Here is a 19,322-nt window from a genome sequence, read left to right on the forward strand (position 1 = left end):
AAACGACCACTAGTCTATCACATTAGTACTTTGCTATACGAGTTGTGCAAACCCGCACAAAGTGAACAAATTAAGAATTAAATAGCTTCATGTCAGTTCAAGTCAAGTGTGACCATCACGAGGGTCAACACCAAACTTAGCATAAAAATCTTGATTATTTTTCAGTGTTCAGATTTCAGAATTAAAGATAAGAGACTATGCATCTCGCACATTTTAAAGGCAAGGGCGAGGCTGTTGCCTATCATACATGTGTTCAACAACTAATGCCATCAGACCCCAAAGTCCTGGACAACCAAGTCCCTGGCAAGACACAACATTTTGAAATATAATAACCACGTCAGGGAAAATAAAAAGCTCACCAAGCATTGGGGTTTATAATGGATGTGATAAACGTGAAAAAAATATTCCAAACTTTCAGTGCTTTCTAACATACTAAATAAATTACAGAAAATTACAGAAATCAACTTTTAACTACTATCAGAAAATTGGCTATGAGATATAATAATTCTGTCTCACACTCTGGTTCCAACTGCTCACTCGGAGCACAGTTCCTGCGTTATTTAAGTGGAGGGAACAGTCATTGGAGTTTGCAGTCACAGAACTGCCCGTCTTTACCTTCCGGTGGTCTTCCCGATACATGCGTCTCCTCCCAGGATTAGTGCCAGTTTGACATTTCCTCTTCAAGTGACCCAGGGCACTGAGTCAGCACACAGCACCATGCAGCCACCATTACCCGCGAGGCCCACCCGTTCAAATGGGGACTACCGAGAAACCAGCTCATCACACAGCCCCATTCCTCACAAACTTGGAACGAAGACAGAAACAGAGGTATCATTGGTTGCGGGCACATCCCCAGTAGGGGGTGTGCAGGAGGCAGCTGATCGATGTTTCTCTCTCATCGATGTTTCTAGCTCTCTATCCCTCTCCCTTCCTCTCTGTAAAATATCAATAAAATATATTAAAAAAAAAAAAAAGAAATAGAGGTAGCAGAGGTAAGTTCTGCAACGATATGCACCCCAAGCATTCTAAAGACTGGGCCGTGCATGGCCCGGCGGAGAAAACACAGACAGCTTTTCTACAGTCTGTTAGGGCACACACACTCTTTTGGTCTGAGCAGCCGCCAGAACTGTACACCCAACCCTGAGTTCACGGGTGAAACTAATGAGCCAGGGCAGTGGGCCCCACTGGCGCCACTGCTGCAAACTCTCATCCTCACTCTGAAGGAGTGTGAGATCGGCCACAAGCTTTACTTGTAAGTAGACACTCCAACACCTGATCCTTCACCCAGCACTCCGACAGCACTCACCACAGACCGAGCACAAGCTGGACACGGGGCACACCAGCACCGGAGGGACACACGGTGGCCGGAAGTCAAAGCACTGACAGAAGTGACTCGGCAGCAGGGCCCGGGCATGCACCGCAGAGGCACGTGACTGGGTTGCTTTTTCAGGTGAGAGACTAAGGCTGTCCTCCCTTTGCCCACCTCACCCACACTTTAAAACACACGGGAAGGATCACGCTGAGTGACTGCCAGCGACACACAATGAAAATGAAGCAGGAACTTGTGAGTCCCTCGCTGACACAGTAAGTTACATGCCACTTTGTAATATGCCTTCAGCAATAGCAGATGCATAACCAAAACGAGTTACACACCATCTGGTTGGTGTGATAAACCTAAAAGTTAAACATTTAAAACACAAAAGCGACTTAGTCGATTCACTAATACATATGCTTGTGCAATATGACAACTATTTACCAAATAGTTACATAAACAGGACATCACTAAAATAACAGACTCCTTTGTGTCCGGACAGAAATCCAAGTTCAACTGGTCCACATTTCCTCTGGGCAACAGGAAGACATGAATGACCAGGCAGTCAATAAATGCAAATGTACAATAAACATTTCAAAATATAAGATGCTTTTGCAGTATTACCACTGGTCAGCTTCTCTGTCATTGGAACAGTGCAAACTTCAAAAAAGAAAATAAAAGCTAAAATTCAATGTTTTCTAAAGAAAGAAGGTAAACAAAAAAGGTGACCCTTACACTATTATCACTATAGCTGTTCTATATATACCTAAATAGAGCTTCATACAGCCTCTTAGAACCACCACAAAAAATATGGTACATTTTATTGACCTTAGGTTGACTGTCTTAACATATAATTTCCCAGCATCCTCCAGGAAAAAGTTTCCCTAAAACAATTACCCATCTTGCTGTTACACTTAATGAAGTTCTTCCACTAACCTCCTTGAGCCAAATATCTTTTATTTCTTTCTAAATCCTTATATTTGTAGAACTTTCCATTAGGTTCTAGTGTTTTCAATATGGTATCATGGAAGGTGTGACAGAATATACATTAGGGTAATAATCTGCCAATTCAAAATAAATTCAAAACAGATAAACTAAACATGTGTCTTTTCCCTCTCTAAACCCAAATTTTCTCACGTTTCCTTTTTTTTGATAGAAAGACACTAAAGCTGCTTTAGACACCAAAGGCATTCATTACAACTCCTTCCAAAGAGGTTTACTACAGGATTTGGAGGTTGTTGTTTTTTTAACCTTATTAGTATTTACCCATATGTACACACACACACACACACACACACACACACATACACACACACACAGTCAGAAAAGCAGAAGTTCTCAATGAGTGGGCCCAAGTGACTCACTTACCTTGTCTCAGGGTTATAGCCTAATATGTAGAAAAATGAATCCACCCGGGCTTTAAACTCTCTAGCAGCAAATATGTCAGAAAAATGGGAGATGTTACACTTCCCTCTGAAAATAAACAAACAAAAATACATTAGTAATACCCTCAATTGCTTTGTAAACCAAAATACTATTGGAGGGGTAGGGGTGGTGGGGGGAGGTATTAACTAAATCCATATCACTCTAAGAACATGTAGAGTGTAGCTACAAACTCTGTAATTATCTATTCAAACAACTGGGAGTCCCCAAAAGAAGAAAATGCCCAGTATAATCTATTTTTTTGTTTCATGACTGCTTCAACTTACAACTTCACTGCTTTTATCTCAGCATTTTAGTCATACAGTAAATTAAACTACGAAGATAAACTGTGGGCAGAACTGTGATGAAAGTTTATTAAACTAGAAATGACGGGGGAACGTAAAACCACAGTTAAATGACGAAATGGCCCTCTAAAGCCCTTCTACATCATCAAAGCAAAATGGCCTTTCTTCCTGCTACCTCCCGATGGGCAGAATGTGTAATTGTTAAATAGATTTTTCTCATTTAACATACAAGAAATAAACTGACTTGAAAATTAAAACAGAGCAATTTTAACTTTTAACATATATGGATGCATTGTAATATACAAACAAAACCTCCCCAAAATTTTAACATTAAAGGACTTAAGTTGAAAAACACATCCCCATAAAAATATTGCGATGAGGAGGAGTAAGATTTCCAGGTTCATCTACCAACAAAACGTAAACCACAACATAGCTGGAAACTCTCCAGTACTGAGAACTCCTTAAGCCGTGTTTCATGCACCAAATGTAAATGTCAGAAGCATTATACCATGCAGTAGGGCCCACCTTCCCACTACACACACACACACGTGCATATACACGCACACACATACATGTTGAAATAATTTCCTAGAAGCTAGAAAGCAGCGAGGTTTACCCTAGACAGCAGGAAGGTTTTAGGAACTGCGCTCCCTCAGTGGTTACAGAAGGTCCTTTAATACCAAGTGGAAGCTAAAGGTTATGGTTAAAGCAGGTGAAATGGGAAGACCAAAGGCACATCAAGAGTGCGCCAGGGCCCTAACCGGTTTGGCTCAGTGGATAGAGCGTCGGCCTGCGGACTGAAAGGTCCCAGGTTCGATTCCGGTCAAGGGCATGTACCTTGGTTGCGGGCACATCCCCAGTAGGAGGTGTGCAGGAGGCAGCTGATTGATGTTTCTCTCTCATCAATGTTTCTAACTCTCCATCCTTTTCCCTTCCTCTCTGTAAAAAATCAATAAAATATATTAAAAAAAAAAAAAGAGTGCGCCAGGATGCTCCCAGTGACAGGACGTGACCGCCTCCCACTGCTTCAACAGCATCCCACTCCCAGGGGAACCCGGGAGTCATTTGTTTACAACACACATACAAGCTAACGGCCAAGGTGTCAGAGAAAGGAACTGGCTGAGGGATATCCCCGTAGGAATGGACATTCATTCACTTCCTCCCAATGGAAAAGTAACGTCCCCCTTTCCCACAGGACTGAAACAGCTGTGACCGAAGCCTCCGTAATGGGCAGAAGCTAAGATGGGCTCTGACAATTTCCATTTTTAAAACGAAATAAAACAATCTATTGATTTGCTAAAGTTCTTTTGTGAACTACTGATTAGAAGAAAATGCAGGGCTATTGAGCACTTGAAATGTGGATGGTATAATTGAAGAGAAATTAGTTTTAAATTTTATTTCATCTTAATTAATATCATATATATTTATATATATAAAAGCCTAAATGACCATTCCGACTGAATGACCAGAAAGACCAGTCGCTATGATGCGCACTGACCACCAGGGGGCAAACGCTCAACACAGCAGCTGCCCCCTGATGGTCAGTGCACTCCCACAGCCAACCTCCCATGCCCCTCCCCGCCGCTGGCCACCGCCCGCCCCCCCCCATGGGCCCCTGGTGCTAAACCATTCATAGAGACCTGCTTCTGGGCTGGGGTTTCATATGTAGCACAGCAGCGCCTTCGCTGCGATCTATTGAAAGTCAGCCCTCCACACGAGGCTTGTCTTGCTCCCAACCTCCCCTTTCCCCGGGGGTCGCCTGCCCACTGCAGTGGCAGCACACAGCGTGGAGGCGAGGGAAGGAGGAGAACCGTGCGGTGGCGGGTGCTGGCGGGGGCATTGGCGTCCCGCATCTGTTCCTTCCATACCTGGCCCGGCGATTGTCACCTTCTCTCCCGACCCTGCTGGGGCCTTTGGTCCTGGGCTGGGACAGGGAACCGGGGGTGGGTGGCAGTGGATGCAGCCCCTTTCTTAGGGGGGGTGAGGGCCGGCTCCCTCCTTGGGGCTGGTAGCCAACCCCCCTCCCGGCTCCTCCCCCGCCCCCCACATGATTCGTGCACTGGGCCTCTAGTGTGTGTGTGTGTGTGTGTGTGTGTGTGTGTGTGTGTGTGTGTCTCCACTCCTGCCCCCACCCCTGCACGATTCGTGCACCGGGCCTCTAGTGAGTGTGTGTGAGTGTGTGTGTGTGTGTGTGTGTGTGTGTGTGTGTGTTTGTGTATAAATAGCTACATGTGACTAATGGCCACCACACTAAACAGCACATATTTATATATTTCTATCATTACAGAAAGTTCTATTAGGAGCACAAATTTGCAGCTACAACAAGATACAATTGAAGACGAGGTATCAACTCTTCAGGCCCAGGACCATCCCTCCAGTATTTAGCTGGGACTAAGGAAAGTGGGTAAGATCACTTTTACAGATGAAGAATGCACTCACTCAGCAACTTACTGCCCGCCTATCTGAAGTGATTTAGTCCCTGAAGCCAAGAAGAAACAGATAAGTTCCTTCACCAGTTAAATAGGGATAAAAATGCCTACTGCACCAATTATAAGAGCATTAAGATCAAATAAGAAGTCCATGAAGACGTCTACTGTTCGCTGCTATGTAAAATAAGTTATTTTCACCATCACTGTCCATTACTAAAGGAAAGTAATTCATTTATTATTCTTTGTTATTTCTCAAATTTAAGGTAACCCTTAAACTTGAGTAATTAATGTATTAACTAGAAATATAAAAACCCTACCACCCCACAATTCCAAACACAGGCATCAGAAATCAAATATGTTTAAGTCAGGGTTTCTCAGTCTCAGCGCTGCTGACATTTTGTTGTCAGAAGCTATCCTGTAGTTAGCAGCATTCCTGGCCTCTACCCAACAGCACCCCACAAACATCCTTGTGACGATCAAAACTATCTCCCGAGAATGCCAAATGTTCCCTAGGGAGGGCAACCCAACTGGTTTAGGGAAGGACAAAAGCAGCAGAAATAGAAGGATATCATCTGATAAGTGACTATGAAGCTGGAATAAACAGGACTTTAATCTGCCATTAATTATATGTCCTCTAGTTGCTTCCCATTTCATTACATGTATAGCCTGTTAATCAACTGAATTCTTTGGTATTTGATATATTTTAGTCATTGATTCACTGAGATTTTCCAGATATGCTATCTGATGTGCAAATAAACGTATTTTACTTCTTCTTTACCGTTTGCTAAGCCTCTCCTTGTCCTATGCCTCTAATACAACATGGAAAGTGTGGAAATAGGAGGCATGCTTGCCTGGTTCCTGACCCCTGTGGAAGTGTTTCCTGGGTGTTCCCATTAAATATGATACTAGCTTTAGAAATGATCATAATCTTAGCCTTTAGAGATCCATTTTTTCCTTAGCTTTATTAACATGATAAATGCTATTAACAGTCTCAATAGTAATCTATTCTGCATCCTGAAATAAATTCCAGTTGGTCATAATGTATTTTTAATGAGATATTAGAGTTTTTTAAAGAATTTGATTACTCGGATCTAGTATTTTTCTCATTAACTTCTGCTTTTATTTTTATTATTCCTGCCTGTGCTTTTTTGGTTTTTTTTTCATAGCAGCTCTATTTATAGTGGCCTGGGAATAGCCCCAATGCCCACCAGCAAGGAAATCCTTCTGTATTTGTACAATGAAATACCACACAACAATACAAAAGAAAGTTACTGATACATCGCACAACATGGAAAATTCTCAAAAATTAAATATTAAGCAAAAGAAGCCAGGCATGCCCTAGCCCAGTGGTCGGCAAACTGCGGCTCTGTTGACTAATGAGTTTGCCGACCACTGCCCTAGCCGGTTCGGCTCAGTGGGTAGAGCATCGGCCTGAGGACCTAAGGGTCATGAGTTCGATTCCAGTCAAGAGCACATGCAGGGGTTGCAGGCTCGATCCCCAGTGGGAGGGTGTACAGGAGGCAGCCAATCAATGATTCTCTCTCATCATTGATGTTTCTATCTCTCCCTTCCTCTCTGAAATCATTAAAAATGTATTTAAAAATAGAAGCCAGACACACAACAAAGTACATACTCATGATTCCACTTACATGAAGTTGTGGAACAGGCAAAACTAATGCACGGTAACAGAAACAGTATAGTTGTTGGCTTCTGGGTGGGAAGTTTTGAGTGGACAGTAGCTAAGGGAACTTTCTCACATGGTGGGACTATTCCATGCCTTGCTTAGGGTCGAATAAATTTATCAAAATTTATGGAAATGTAAACTTAAAATCTGCATTTCACTGTATATTTTTAAAGCATTAGGGAAAATGAAACAGTGACAGTCATTAGCATGCAGCAGTGGCTGTTTCAGGTTGCTACATGTGCTGGCTAATGAGCCCTCCGGCATTGAGCCGAGTACAGAGCAGCGCTGAAGACAGGGCTGACAGGAGCAGGTAAGGCCACTGTGGATGGCTCTGAGTGGGTGGCACCCATTTTGAAATACAGAGTGGGGCAAAGTAGGTTTACAGTTGTTAGTATGGAAAGCAACAACATAATTAATAAATAACTCAAGAATGGACTCTGTGCTTCATATACTCCCAACTGTGACCCTCCGTGCCCACCCTGCATTTTTCACAGCACCTCTTGCTGAGGGTGGTGCTTACATCAAAGATGCGTGTGTATGTGTAGGTTTTAAGCATTCCTTTTTCCCCCAGAGTCCCCCCCTTTTTTTTAAAATATATTTTATTGATATTTCACAGAGAGGAAGGGAGAGAGATAGAGAGCTAGAAACATCGATCAGCTGCCTCCTGCACACCTCCCACTGGGGATGTGCCCGCAACCAAGGTACATGCCCTTGATCGGAATTGAACCCAGGACCTTTCAGTCCGCAGGCCGACACTCTATCCACTGAGCCAAACCGGTTTCGGCCAGAGTCCCCTTTCATCGTGCTATCGGTACATCATTTGACCGTGTTTGTGGAATGCAGGAGGAGAGGCTGGTCAGAGAACATCGCCATCACTCCCACCTTGTGGAAACAGCTGGTTTTGGAGTCCCCTAAAGTCCTGTCACCCGATTTCTAAAGTGATACTTCACTGGTAACAGACCCGTGGCTCAAGGCAGGAAAGGCCCCGTCCTGAGGTCTCCCACTGATCAGTAAGGGCCAGCCACGGGCTTCCTGAAAAAGACCGCCTGGGCGGGCAGCCCTCTGGTGTGGTGCCGCCACAGCCTGGGAAGTGCGGCGTTTGAAGAGCCCTCTGGCCAGTGGGAGTGGCCATCTGAGGGGATGAGGAGAGAACAGAACCGCCTTACGCCAGGGGAGAACACCAATGCAAACGTAGCCCCGAAATTCATTCCCTTGAAACTCCCACACCTGGGCAAGCCTTCATCTCCCCCCAAGCACAGGCAAGCCTCAGAGGAACCGGCGGGCATGGCAGATGCTCAGGATTGTTTTAAGCCTCTATGTTTCTAGTTCTTTTGCTTCTCTTGCCTTCCTGCGGGTTATCTGGACATTTTTCAAGGTTCTTCCATCTTGATCTAGTTACAGTGTTTTAGTTTATCACTCCGTATAGTGTTCTCGGTGGTTGCTCTAAGTGTAACAATATACACCACTGCTTCCACTCAAGTCCCCGTGCCTCCCACTTGCTGAATGTAATTGTCTTAAGTATTTCTTCTATATACATTTAGCGAACAGCAGTGCATTCTTTTCTTTATTTGTTGTTCTTTTTATCATGTTAAGCTGGAAATTGCATTTAATTTTATTTTTTATTCAAATCAATGTGTTTCGTATAACTAGTTTTTCTCTAATCATTGCTTTAAATGCATGCCATACATTCCAGTTTATAGTATTTGCATTATCATTTTAAATTTGTGGTTCCCCTTATACCAGGAGTTGTTTAATAGGACCTTTTAAATTTCCAGATGAAAGGACCTTTCTGCTCTATGTTTTTATTTGTAAACTTTATTATTATTCCATTTTAACCCGAGAGTTTTTTTGTGCCGCAATTTATGCTCATTTTTTAAGAATACGCCAAGGTACACAGAAGAACGTGTATTCTCTATTGTTAGGGTCTACAGTTCAATATTTGTCTGAGTTTAAATGTGAGGGAATAAATGTACCAAGAATGGGGAAATGTCTATGAGGAAAGTTCTCAGACACTCCTGAAATAACAGTAAACGTGAACAAGTGGAAAAATCCCCCTGCTCTCGGGGGAAAACCATCATGGCATTTCCCCACAGCTTGACCTGTACATTCAATGCAATCCTAACACAGCTGCCAACGATCGGCTTTACGGACTGAAACAGTTAATACTAAAATTCACATGGAAAAACCAACACTGAAAAGGGGCGGGGAGACCAGCTCTATCAGACAATAAAACAGAGCTTAAAGCCTCTGTAATCCAAAGGCTGTGGTGCCCGCACATAAAGAGGCAGAAGAAAGTGCAGTGGTAAGGCCGGAATTCTATGGAAAAGAATCTGTGACAGAGGGGCATCTCAAGCTGCAGAGGTACAGACAGACTTCTGAAATAAATGGTGCTGGGACAACTGGGGAGAATTCCTCTTTAAATGTGGTGTAGGGAAAGGCTTTCTAACTATGACTCACAATCCTGAGGAAATAAAAGACTGATAAGTGGGACTAGATAAAAATAGCCTTTGCATAATTTTAAAAACGCATAAAAGAAAAGTGAAGACGTGGGAGAAAATATCTGCAACATACAACAGATATATGAAACACTTTTAAAACATGAGAGACAAAATGAAAAGAACAAATAGGAAAGACAAACAGATGCTTCACTCCCAAAAAAGAGGTAAAATTATCCTTCATACATCTGAAAAAAATGTTAGCAAAAAAAAAGTAAAATAACACTGAGATACGATTTCTCACCTATCAGCCTGGCACACTTAAAAAACAAAGACAACACATTCTGTTGGCAAAACAGGAAGTCTCACACACTGTTGGAGAAAATGCAAACCGGTATATGTTTTCTGGAGGGAAATCACACATACATGAACCTTTTAACCCAGCATTCTCTCTCTTATGAACCCACCATGAAGATACACATCTAACAATAAGGAAACGCATATGCACAAGCATAGTCACTACAGTATCATTTATGACTGAAACACCCTGGGAACTGAAATGCCCATATATGAAAGCCCAGCTTATAAACTATGGCACACCCACACAATGGAGTACTATGCAGCTGTCAAAAAAACAATGAGGAAGTTCTCTGTGCACTAATATGGAGCAATTTCCAGAACATGACACTACAGGTCCTATGCTACCCTTCAGATAAGAAAGAAGAGATTATAATAAAATAGACATGTATTTGCTCATTTGTGAAGAGAAAATGCAAGAAGAATAAGAAGTAAAGGAATCAGTTACCCACGGGAGGTGGGTGAGAAGGCAGTGGGGACTCATCATGACAGCAGGGTTGCAGGCTATAACTTTGTACAGCTCTGGTCCTTAGTACCAACCACAGCAATAATCCACAAACCTTTGCATACCCAAACAATAAACAAACAGTCCTAATCAACCAGAAGGAACCAACAGAATGCAAAGTCTAACAAATTAATTTAACTATATTACAAATCAATAGCACAACCACCTTAGGAAGGTGTGTAAGAACAGAATTTACACATGAAAGCAACTTTGGAAGACAGTATCATGCTTATATACTACTAGAGGCCCGGTGCACGAAATTCGTGCAAGAGGCTTGGCCCTTGCAGCCCCGGCTTCATCCGGAAGGTCGTTCAGCTGTCCGGTCTAATTAGCATATTACGCTTTTATTATCCTGTCTAATAAAGAGGGAATATGCTAATTGACCCTCATGCCATCACAAAGATGGTGGCGCCCATAGCCAATAAGGAGGGAATATGCTAATTGACTGCCCCGCCCTCAAAGGTGGTGGCACCCACAGCCACAGATGGTGGCGCCCAGTCCCCTCAGCCCCGCCAGGGCAGCAGGTGCCCCCCAGGTGGGCCCAGCCACTCTGCGTGCCTGCATCCAGAGTCCCCCAGTCCCCTCAGCCCCACACCTGCCCAGGGCTGGCCCGAGGCACAGGCAAGCCTCGAATGGCAACTGGGCCGGCCCGAGGCTCAGGTAACCAGGGCCAGCCGAGGCTTGCGCTGCCGGCAGTGGCAGCAGCAGAGGTGTGATGGGGCGTCGCCTTCCCCTGATTGCCAGGTTGCCTCCAGCCCCTGAGGGCTCCCGGACTGTGAGAGGGGGCAGCCCAGGCTGAGGGACCCCCCACTCCAGTGCATGAATTTTCATGCACCAGGCCTCTAGTTATAGATAAGACTAAAAGACAAAAATTTAGTCAGTAAATGTGTTTTTCACAGGGGCATGGGTTATAAATTTGGAAACTAAGTTGTGTGTATTTCAGAACTGAATAAAAGTAAGTAAATATACATATATTTTAAACAGTAAGAATGTGTTCTTCGCTGCTGCAGGAAGAAGTTACAAAGGAAAGAGAAAGGATAAAATGGGTCTTGTGGTGCTGGCCTGGAAGCTTGCTTCCCCTCTCTGCTCCCGGCCACGTGGGGATGCAGGAAGTCGGCAGTGTACAAATCAGAAGAGGGCTCTCACCAGAACTCAAAATGCTGGCACCCCAATCTCCGACTTCCAGCCTCCAGAACTGTCAGAAATAAAGTTCTGTTATTTGTAGGCTGCCCAGTCTACGGTATTTTGTTATAGCAGCCTGAATGAAGTAAAACATTAGCAAAAATCAAATAGGGTCTTTAGGTAAACGGTATTGGACTAATGCGAGTCTCCTGGTTCTGATAACTATACTATCGTTACATAAGATGTAAACACTGAGGAAGACTGGGGGAGGGACATATGAAAACTCAGTTCTTACAAGTTTTCTGTGTGTCTACAGTAGCTCCAAATAAAAGATTGTTAAAAGACCATGAGGTATTCAAGGGCAGAGAGTTATTCAGTTAGGTGTCCCCAGTTCCTCCAGAATCTCGCCCCTACTGGTGGCTTGATAACATGTGATACGATGAATGGGTAAGTTAAAAAATGGCTGAAAAGTTATGGTATCTAATGAAGTACTAAGCATGTATAGACAAAACAATAAAAATGCTGTGGGTTGACGTTATTTCACGTATAAAAACAACAGATTAAAACCAGAAAATGAATCTTAAACTGCAAAACTAAGACCTCAGAGGGTCATGAAACTCCTTAAGTAAGAACTTGCAGGAGCTAAAGGAACTCTGTAAATGCTATGGGATGGTTGGGGAATTTATACAAAGATATAATTAACCTACTTCAATCATTGTATATTTACTACAGGCCAGGTGCATGAAATTCATGCACAGGCAGGGTCCCTAGTCCTGGCCGGTGATCAGGGGCCTTCCTTCGTTCCGCGCCACCCCCTGGTGGTCAGCACACGTCACAGCGAGCAGTCAAACTCCCAGTAGGTGGAACTCCCAAGGGGACACTTTGCATATATGTAAAAGGCTAATATGCAAAGTGTCCCCTTGGGAGTTCGACTGGGGGACCAGGAGTTCAGTCGCTTGCTGTGATGTGCGCGAACCACCAGGGGGCAGTGCAGAATGAAGGAAGGCCCCAGCCGGCAGCCAGGGAAGGAAATCCCTGGTCAGCAGCCGGAAGGCCCTGACTGGCCCTGTTTTCGTGCACCAGGCCTCTAGTATTCCTATAATTTGAATTCCTAGTAAGGTGATAGCTTGTAACTTTATCTACCTTAGGATTTTTTCCCCCTAACAATCACATAAAGTAGGAAGCAGATAATCAGAAAGTTGGAAATGAGTCCTAGCCGTTTGGCTCAGTGGATAGAGCATCAACTACGGACCGAGGGTCACAAGTTTGATACCAGTCAAGGGCAGGTACCTTGGTTGCAGGCTCAATCCTGGCCCTGGGCACGTGAGGGAGGCAGCCAATGGATGTGTCTCTCTCACATCGATGTTTCTCTCTCCCCCTCCCTTCCAACTCTCTCTAAAAATATCCTAGGGTGAGGATTAACAGCAACAAATAAACGTTGGAAAAGAGCCCTCAAGCTGATGAAACGTGTATGCCCTCCCATGCTGCTCGCCACAACCAGTACCGGAGAATTCCTTGTTACAAGGGCACGGGAAACCTGAAAGTGACGCCCAGCTCACAGTTCACAGTCCAGTCACAAAGGTATCACTCTGGATCAAGCATGTCAAGCTCAAAGGCTAACACGGGCCAAATAAACAAGCTTTACGTTTACGTGGGCCACAAAAAAACAAAAGCTTCAATTTTCATATTCCAAAGGTTTATTTCGATAGAGGTAAGCTGAATACAAAGGGCTGAAATAAATGAGTAATCATTAACATAAAATAATAGAACATCTTAATAAAAATTAATATTTTTTCTTGAACATTAACTTATCAGACACTAAATAACTGCAGAAATTAGTAAGCGTAACACAAATAAACCTATTTTTCTTGTTCTCCAAAAGCGAAATATATTTCTTGTTGCGCACACCAAACAATTCAGTACAAGACTAATGATGTGGCAATCAGTTGCTAAAATATTTGCTGCTAGTATTAGTGGAGAGAAATGGTGCACCTGCACGTAAGGCGAGTAAGGGAAATGAATGCAACACGATTCTAGTAATCAGTCATTAGCGAATGTTGTAGTTCATTATTAATAATTATGTATAACAAGATATTGTAAAATTTAAGTTACGAAATTTTTATTAAAAAGTTTCTTACATGCCGTTATACTGGCTGGGCCGCAAAAACATTCGCTGTGGGCCGCATGCAGCCCGCGAGTTTGACATGCTTGCTCTAGATCTTTGACCATCAATAAAACATTATCTTTAGGGTAAAAAAAGTAACATGGCAAATAAATCCTCAGGTGAGGATTTTAAAAAACGAAAAATAAAGACTCTACGAATCTTAACACCTTCTGATAAATATTCAAATGTAGTCAAGGCAATCACGTGAAAAACGATGAAAGACCAGATATATCGCATATATTTATTGCTTTAACTTGAATTCAACTCTAAATTGTTTGAAATCATTTATCGCAACTGAGGAAACAAAACGGGAGGAGGAGGGAAAAGCATGCAAAGTAGGGTAAGAAATGATCCCAGGATCCAGCTCCCTGTCTTAGCTAACAATGTAGGGGTTCCATACATCTATCCAACTTCCCATTAACGTCCTTGTTCAGCATGTCAGTCTGAGATCCATAAGCCACCGTCACAAAAAGCTTGTGGGACTTTGGGAAGAAGTTTACAAAACAGCACAGGAATTCTCCAAACTTATCTATGAAGTCCTATAGGAAGCCAACTCTAACCACGCACACTTCTGCCCTGGCAGCAGGGCTTGGCAAACTATGGCCCATAGGCCAAATCTGGCCCAACGCCTGCTTCTGTAGAAGCCCTGCACTATGAATGGGTTCTACATTTTAAATGGCAAAAAAGGAAATCAAAAGACGAGTAATACACCTCCTGACATGTGGAAATTAAATTAAATTCAGATTTGTGTCCACAAATAAAGTGTTACTGGAGCACAGCCACCTCATCCACGCTGCCTGTGGCTTCTGTGCTACAGGGCTGAGCTGAGTGGCTGTAACAGAGACCAGATGAAAGATTATGTGCCCCAAAAGTTTGCCAAAACCTGCCCTGCATTAAAAATTTTGCTAATTTGCCTTGAAATAATTGGCTTTAGCTATGTAGCTTTGCACAAGAAACTCCAGATGGTTTTACTGAATACCATCAGAGCAACATAATAGAGAAATTATTGTATCTCATTGTAGATAAGCTAAAAGCCAGCATATCCCTATGGCATTTTTGAAAACACACACACACACACACACACACACACAAAAAAAAAAAAACCACCTGTATTTTTTAACAACAAAGTAGTTTTTCCATCAAATCACTTTATTATTTCCAGTGGGGAAAGTTATTACTTGCCTTACTGCTTCTACCACATAAGAAGCCCAAAGTCTCCCACTTACATACAAAACATGCCATATATACATGCCATGGATATACATGCATCCTTTTCTTGAAAGGGACAGAAGAAACAAAACACCAGCGGGCACAAAGCAGGGCTAATGGTCACTTTCTGGCATAATGACCAGAGACATGAAGAGTAACCTGCAATGTTACCTTCTGCCTCAGAATAGAGTCTTCAATATACTCTCCCTACCCGAGCTTTTAGCAGAAAAATTTTCATACGTGCAGAAAACTGAAAGAATAGGTCAGTGAAGCCCCTACCAACTTTGCCTAGGTTAATAATCACATGCCCAATTAATGACATGCTGCCATATTTGTTTCTTCCATTTCTTCACATGTCCTAGGCAGAACAGTGACGGAATCTTTGGGAAATAACCTGCAGACCATCAAAACACTTCACCCTAAATACTTTAGTGACCAATACCAGGATAATAATTTTCAAGGACATAATGATTTTTTTAAAAACTTTAGAGAGGGTATAAGAAAATGAAATAGAAAAAAAGTCCCCTCCCCACACCCCCAACAAATTAGTGAAAATACAGGCAACCTCCCAGACCCCAACAATACACAGAGTTAACACTGGAATGTTGGCCAGCGACCACAGGAGTCACCTGATTACCACCACGATAATGAAAGGAGGCCAGGACAGCTGCGCCTCCACACTCCATGACTCCTCCTTCCCAGAGACCACACCTCTGCACCTACCTGAGGGCAGCAGCATGGTAGGTGTCTACATAATCAGAAATGAAGAGCTCTCGGTTCTTGATAACTGGATCTGTAATAACAAGTTCTCTTCCAGAGTCTGTCAAAAAATCAATTCATTAAGAGGACATTAAAACTGAGTTTCCCAAAACAATTAGGAACATTTTACAAAATTTTTCTTCCAGGGTCACCTCCCACTAAAGAAAGCACACTAAATCACCAGGCCTGGTCAGCAAACAGAGAAGAGGAATACTGTAGAGCAGAGATAACAAAAACAAATATTCTGCTGGCTGTGTTTTATACCTTCTACTCAAGTCCCCACAGTTCGCTGAAATGCAGTAAGTACACATTTTTTTAAAGGGAAGAAACAACTATTGCATTTTAGCAATTTGTGACCTACTAAATATTTAATCATCCTGTTCATTTTATTTTTTATTGCTAAATAGTCCAGGATGAAATGAAATCAGAGTTTCCATTGAAAAGAATAACTAAGTTGCTATTTTAAATAACAAACCATAATTTAACTGCATTAACAGAAATTTTTATAGCTTCAGAGGAGAAAATAAGTAGTGAGATGTGAAAGATTATCATTCTATCATTCTTCAAAACGATTTCTGACGATGGTTGCTCGAATTAAAACCTATCACCAAAAGCAGGGTGAAGAGTGAAGGGCACAGACATCAGGGACAGGGCTGGCCTTGGCAACTTCCCCAGCATCCCTAAGCCTCATTTTCCTCTTCCGGAAGTGGGGAGCGCCATGTAACTAATGGGAGACAAATGGGAATCGGCTATCATGAGGTCTAGCACCTCTCAAAAAAATCAATGGAAGGGAGCTATTATACATACATCTGAACAAATGTAACAGACATTTCATGTTCACATCATGTGTACATGGAGTTATTGGGTAGACACTACAGTGCCAGAGGAAGAAAAAAGATGCTCTGAACAACCTTCCTATTGTTCTGAAAGTCAAGATGCAAGCTGAATTCCAAAACATTCAGGAAAGCTTTGCTTTGAAACTGAAGTTCAAACCCTGAATACAGAGAACTTCAATGATACAGACTCTGTTGAAAAAGAGGAAAGAAAGAAAGTACAGTCCTGTAGGTTACAAGCATTATTAGTTCATCATTAGGTGAGAAAAATAAATTACTGTCATTTCCAAAAAAGACCTATCTCTATTCTGAGTTTAAGAGGGAGACGTCATTAGCACATGCTCAGATTCTTTCTTTTCAAAGGCAAAAATAACGAAAGAACTCAGCAGAAAGTGAGTATTCTACTAACGTCCTATTTATAAGAAGCTATTTTAGAAAAAATGTCCATAGTAGTGATCTCCGTTTTACTAAACCTTTTTAGAACAAACTTTGTCCAAAGCTACGAAGGGAATATTTACCATTTTCATTGTGTCGATCCTGAACCAAATGCTGATACACAGAATCTGGAACTTCAGACTGACGGTAGTACCATTTGACGTTCATGAGTAGGTGGTCCCTCTTACTCTGAAAAGGAAAATCTAACAGCATTAGGAACAGGGTTTCAGGTGCCCACAGCTGCATACCATACCCATGAACAAAGTCCCTGGAAACAGATGGACAGGCAGAGAGGGAAACACACAATTACCACCAGGACCACAAAAATACTAAGTCAATAACGAGGTCAAATTTTGCTTTTTCTAAATTACAGCCACAGCACCCCCTCTGATCTGATCCCTCAAAGTTGCTCATTAAAGGGAAACAAAGGAGACCAAACTTGAATCTATAAATATCCCCAGTTTAATTCATTCAATGTTATATATTTTTATTTGCATTAACTACATAGTTCTACATGAATACATGCTCCTATCTTAATTTCTGACCATTTTAAATATTTATTAACTGTGTTATTTATAAATATATGTAAACACTGTGAAGCCGTAAGGGCAATCCGTTAGAAAGAACTTACCCAACAAGGCCTGGCACAGTCATCTCCCCAGGGTCTGCCCATCACCCAGACTGAGTTACCTTCTCCCTCCACTTTACTGCCACTGAATCTGCAGCTATCGCTACCTGGCAGACTAACCCAGCAAGCTACGAGTAGTGATGAAGGTGCTGAGGACCCTGGTTCATTTATCTTTGACTTTCAGAGAACTGAACACCTTGTACATAAATATTTGTGAATAATGAGAGTTCTATGATGATCAGGGTCCCATAAATGTTTGTAAAACGCTTAACTGTGTTAGCTCTAAAAGTTAACTTTGTTCCTAGTTCATTCAGAGAACACAGGATCCAACGCTGCCCTTCCATTTGCAGGCTACACCATGAGGCACATCATCTCTGTGCCACCGGCCGTGAACATCTCAACATGCCAGCACACTGAGGCTTCTTGTGGCCTCATCAAGTAGTTTCCCACCCAGTGCGGGCCTTCAGAGACTCCCCAAGGTGAAGGCAATATCACTCTTCTTAGCAGCTTCTACCTTGTCATCACAAGTCAGCAGGTCAGAAATGAATGAGAGCTACAATCTGAGAAATGCCGCATGTTTATAAAGGAGATGGCTAAATTCTCAAGTATGTCAATGGAGCCGTCATTATGCTTCCTGCTTAAATGGCGCGCGCGCGTGTGTGTAAATAGATTCAATAAAATAGACTGTATACAAAGAATAATCCTGCATAATGGGTACTCTTTACTTTTTATCCAATTTGCACTTTATATTTCACACTGTTTATACTGCAGATGGGAAAATGAGGACAAATCAGTATCCTATATAATAAAGATGTAATATGCAAATTGACCCTCACACCCTCACATCACAAGATGGTGGCCCCCCCACATCATCACAAGATGGCCGCCCATGTCATCACAAGATGGCCACCACAAGATGGCCACCCATGTCATCACAAGATGGCCGGCAGAGGAGGGCAGTAGGGGATGACCAGGCCTGCAGGTTAGGGCAGTTGGGGGTTATTGGGCCGGCAGAAGAGGGCAGTTGGGGGTGATCAGGCCAGCAGGGTAACAGTTAGGGGGCTATCAGGCTGGCAGGCAGAGTGGTTAGGGGCAATCAGGCAGGCAGGTGAGCAGTTAGGAGCCAGCAGTCCTGGATTGTGAGAGGGATGTCCCAGATTGGAGAGGGTGCAGGCTGGGCAGAGGGACACCCCCCCCCCCCAGTGCATGAATTTCGTGTACCGGGCCTCTAGTGTTAAATAATAAGAATAAATGGTACATATAGGAGCTTATAGACAAGAGCAATTACTTCCAGCAGGGAATTATGAAGGAGATAAAATCTAACCTGGGAAAATGGGAAATATTTCATTGGATTCTTTCTAGGCAAAGGATGAGACCCAAGAAAGATACAAAGAAAGAGAAAATTCAAGAGATATCCACATGCACATGTCCATCTGTGTGCAGCACAGGAAAATGTTCTGCGTGGTGCTGAAAAGAACCTGAATCCTGACTGTAGTGTGGCCTCCAGTGGGGTCCACTGGCCCCCTGCTGACAAGTGGGGTCCACTAGCCCCCTGCTGACCAATGGGGTCCACTGGCCCCCTGCTGACAAGTGGGGTCCACTAGCCCCCTGCTGACCAATGGGGTCCACTGGCCCCCTGCTGACCAATGGGGTCCACTGGCCCCCTGCTGACCAATGGGGTCCACTGGCCCCCTGCTGACCAATGGGGTCCACTGGCCCCCTG

The 19,322-nt window shown here is 43.1% G+C and overlaps 1 protein-coding gene across 4 annotated transcripts in view; it reads right to left on the reverse strand.

Annotated features, from left to right (window-relative positions):
• Window positions 1–19,322, reverse strand: part of RERE (arginine-glutamic acid dipeptide repeats) — a 400,567-nt gene that overhangs the window by 150,313 nt on the left and 230,932 nt on the right. For all 4 annotated transcript variants that reach the window (XM_080658269.1, XM_080658266.1, XM_080658268.1 and 1 more), the window contains 3 exons: window positions 17,055–17,160; window positions 15,668–15,764; window positions 2,681–2,785 (listed from right to left, as the gene is read on the reverse strand). In XM_080658269.1, the coding sequence (XP_080514395.1) occupies window positions 2,681–2,785; window positions 15,668–15,764; window positions 17,055–17,160 (308 nt within the window). The remainder of the gene's footprint in view (window positions 1–2,680; window positions 2,786–15,667; window positions 15,765–17,054; window positions 17,161–19,322) is intronic.

Source organism: Plecotus auritus (assembly GCF_963455305.1).
Source record: "Plecotus auritus genome assembly, chromosome: 2".
Classification (NCBI taxonomy): domain Eukaryota; kingdom Metazoa; phylum Chordata; class Mammalia; order Chiroptera; family Vespertilionidae; genus Plecotus; species Plecotus auritus.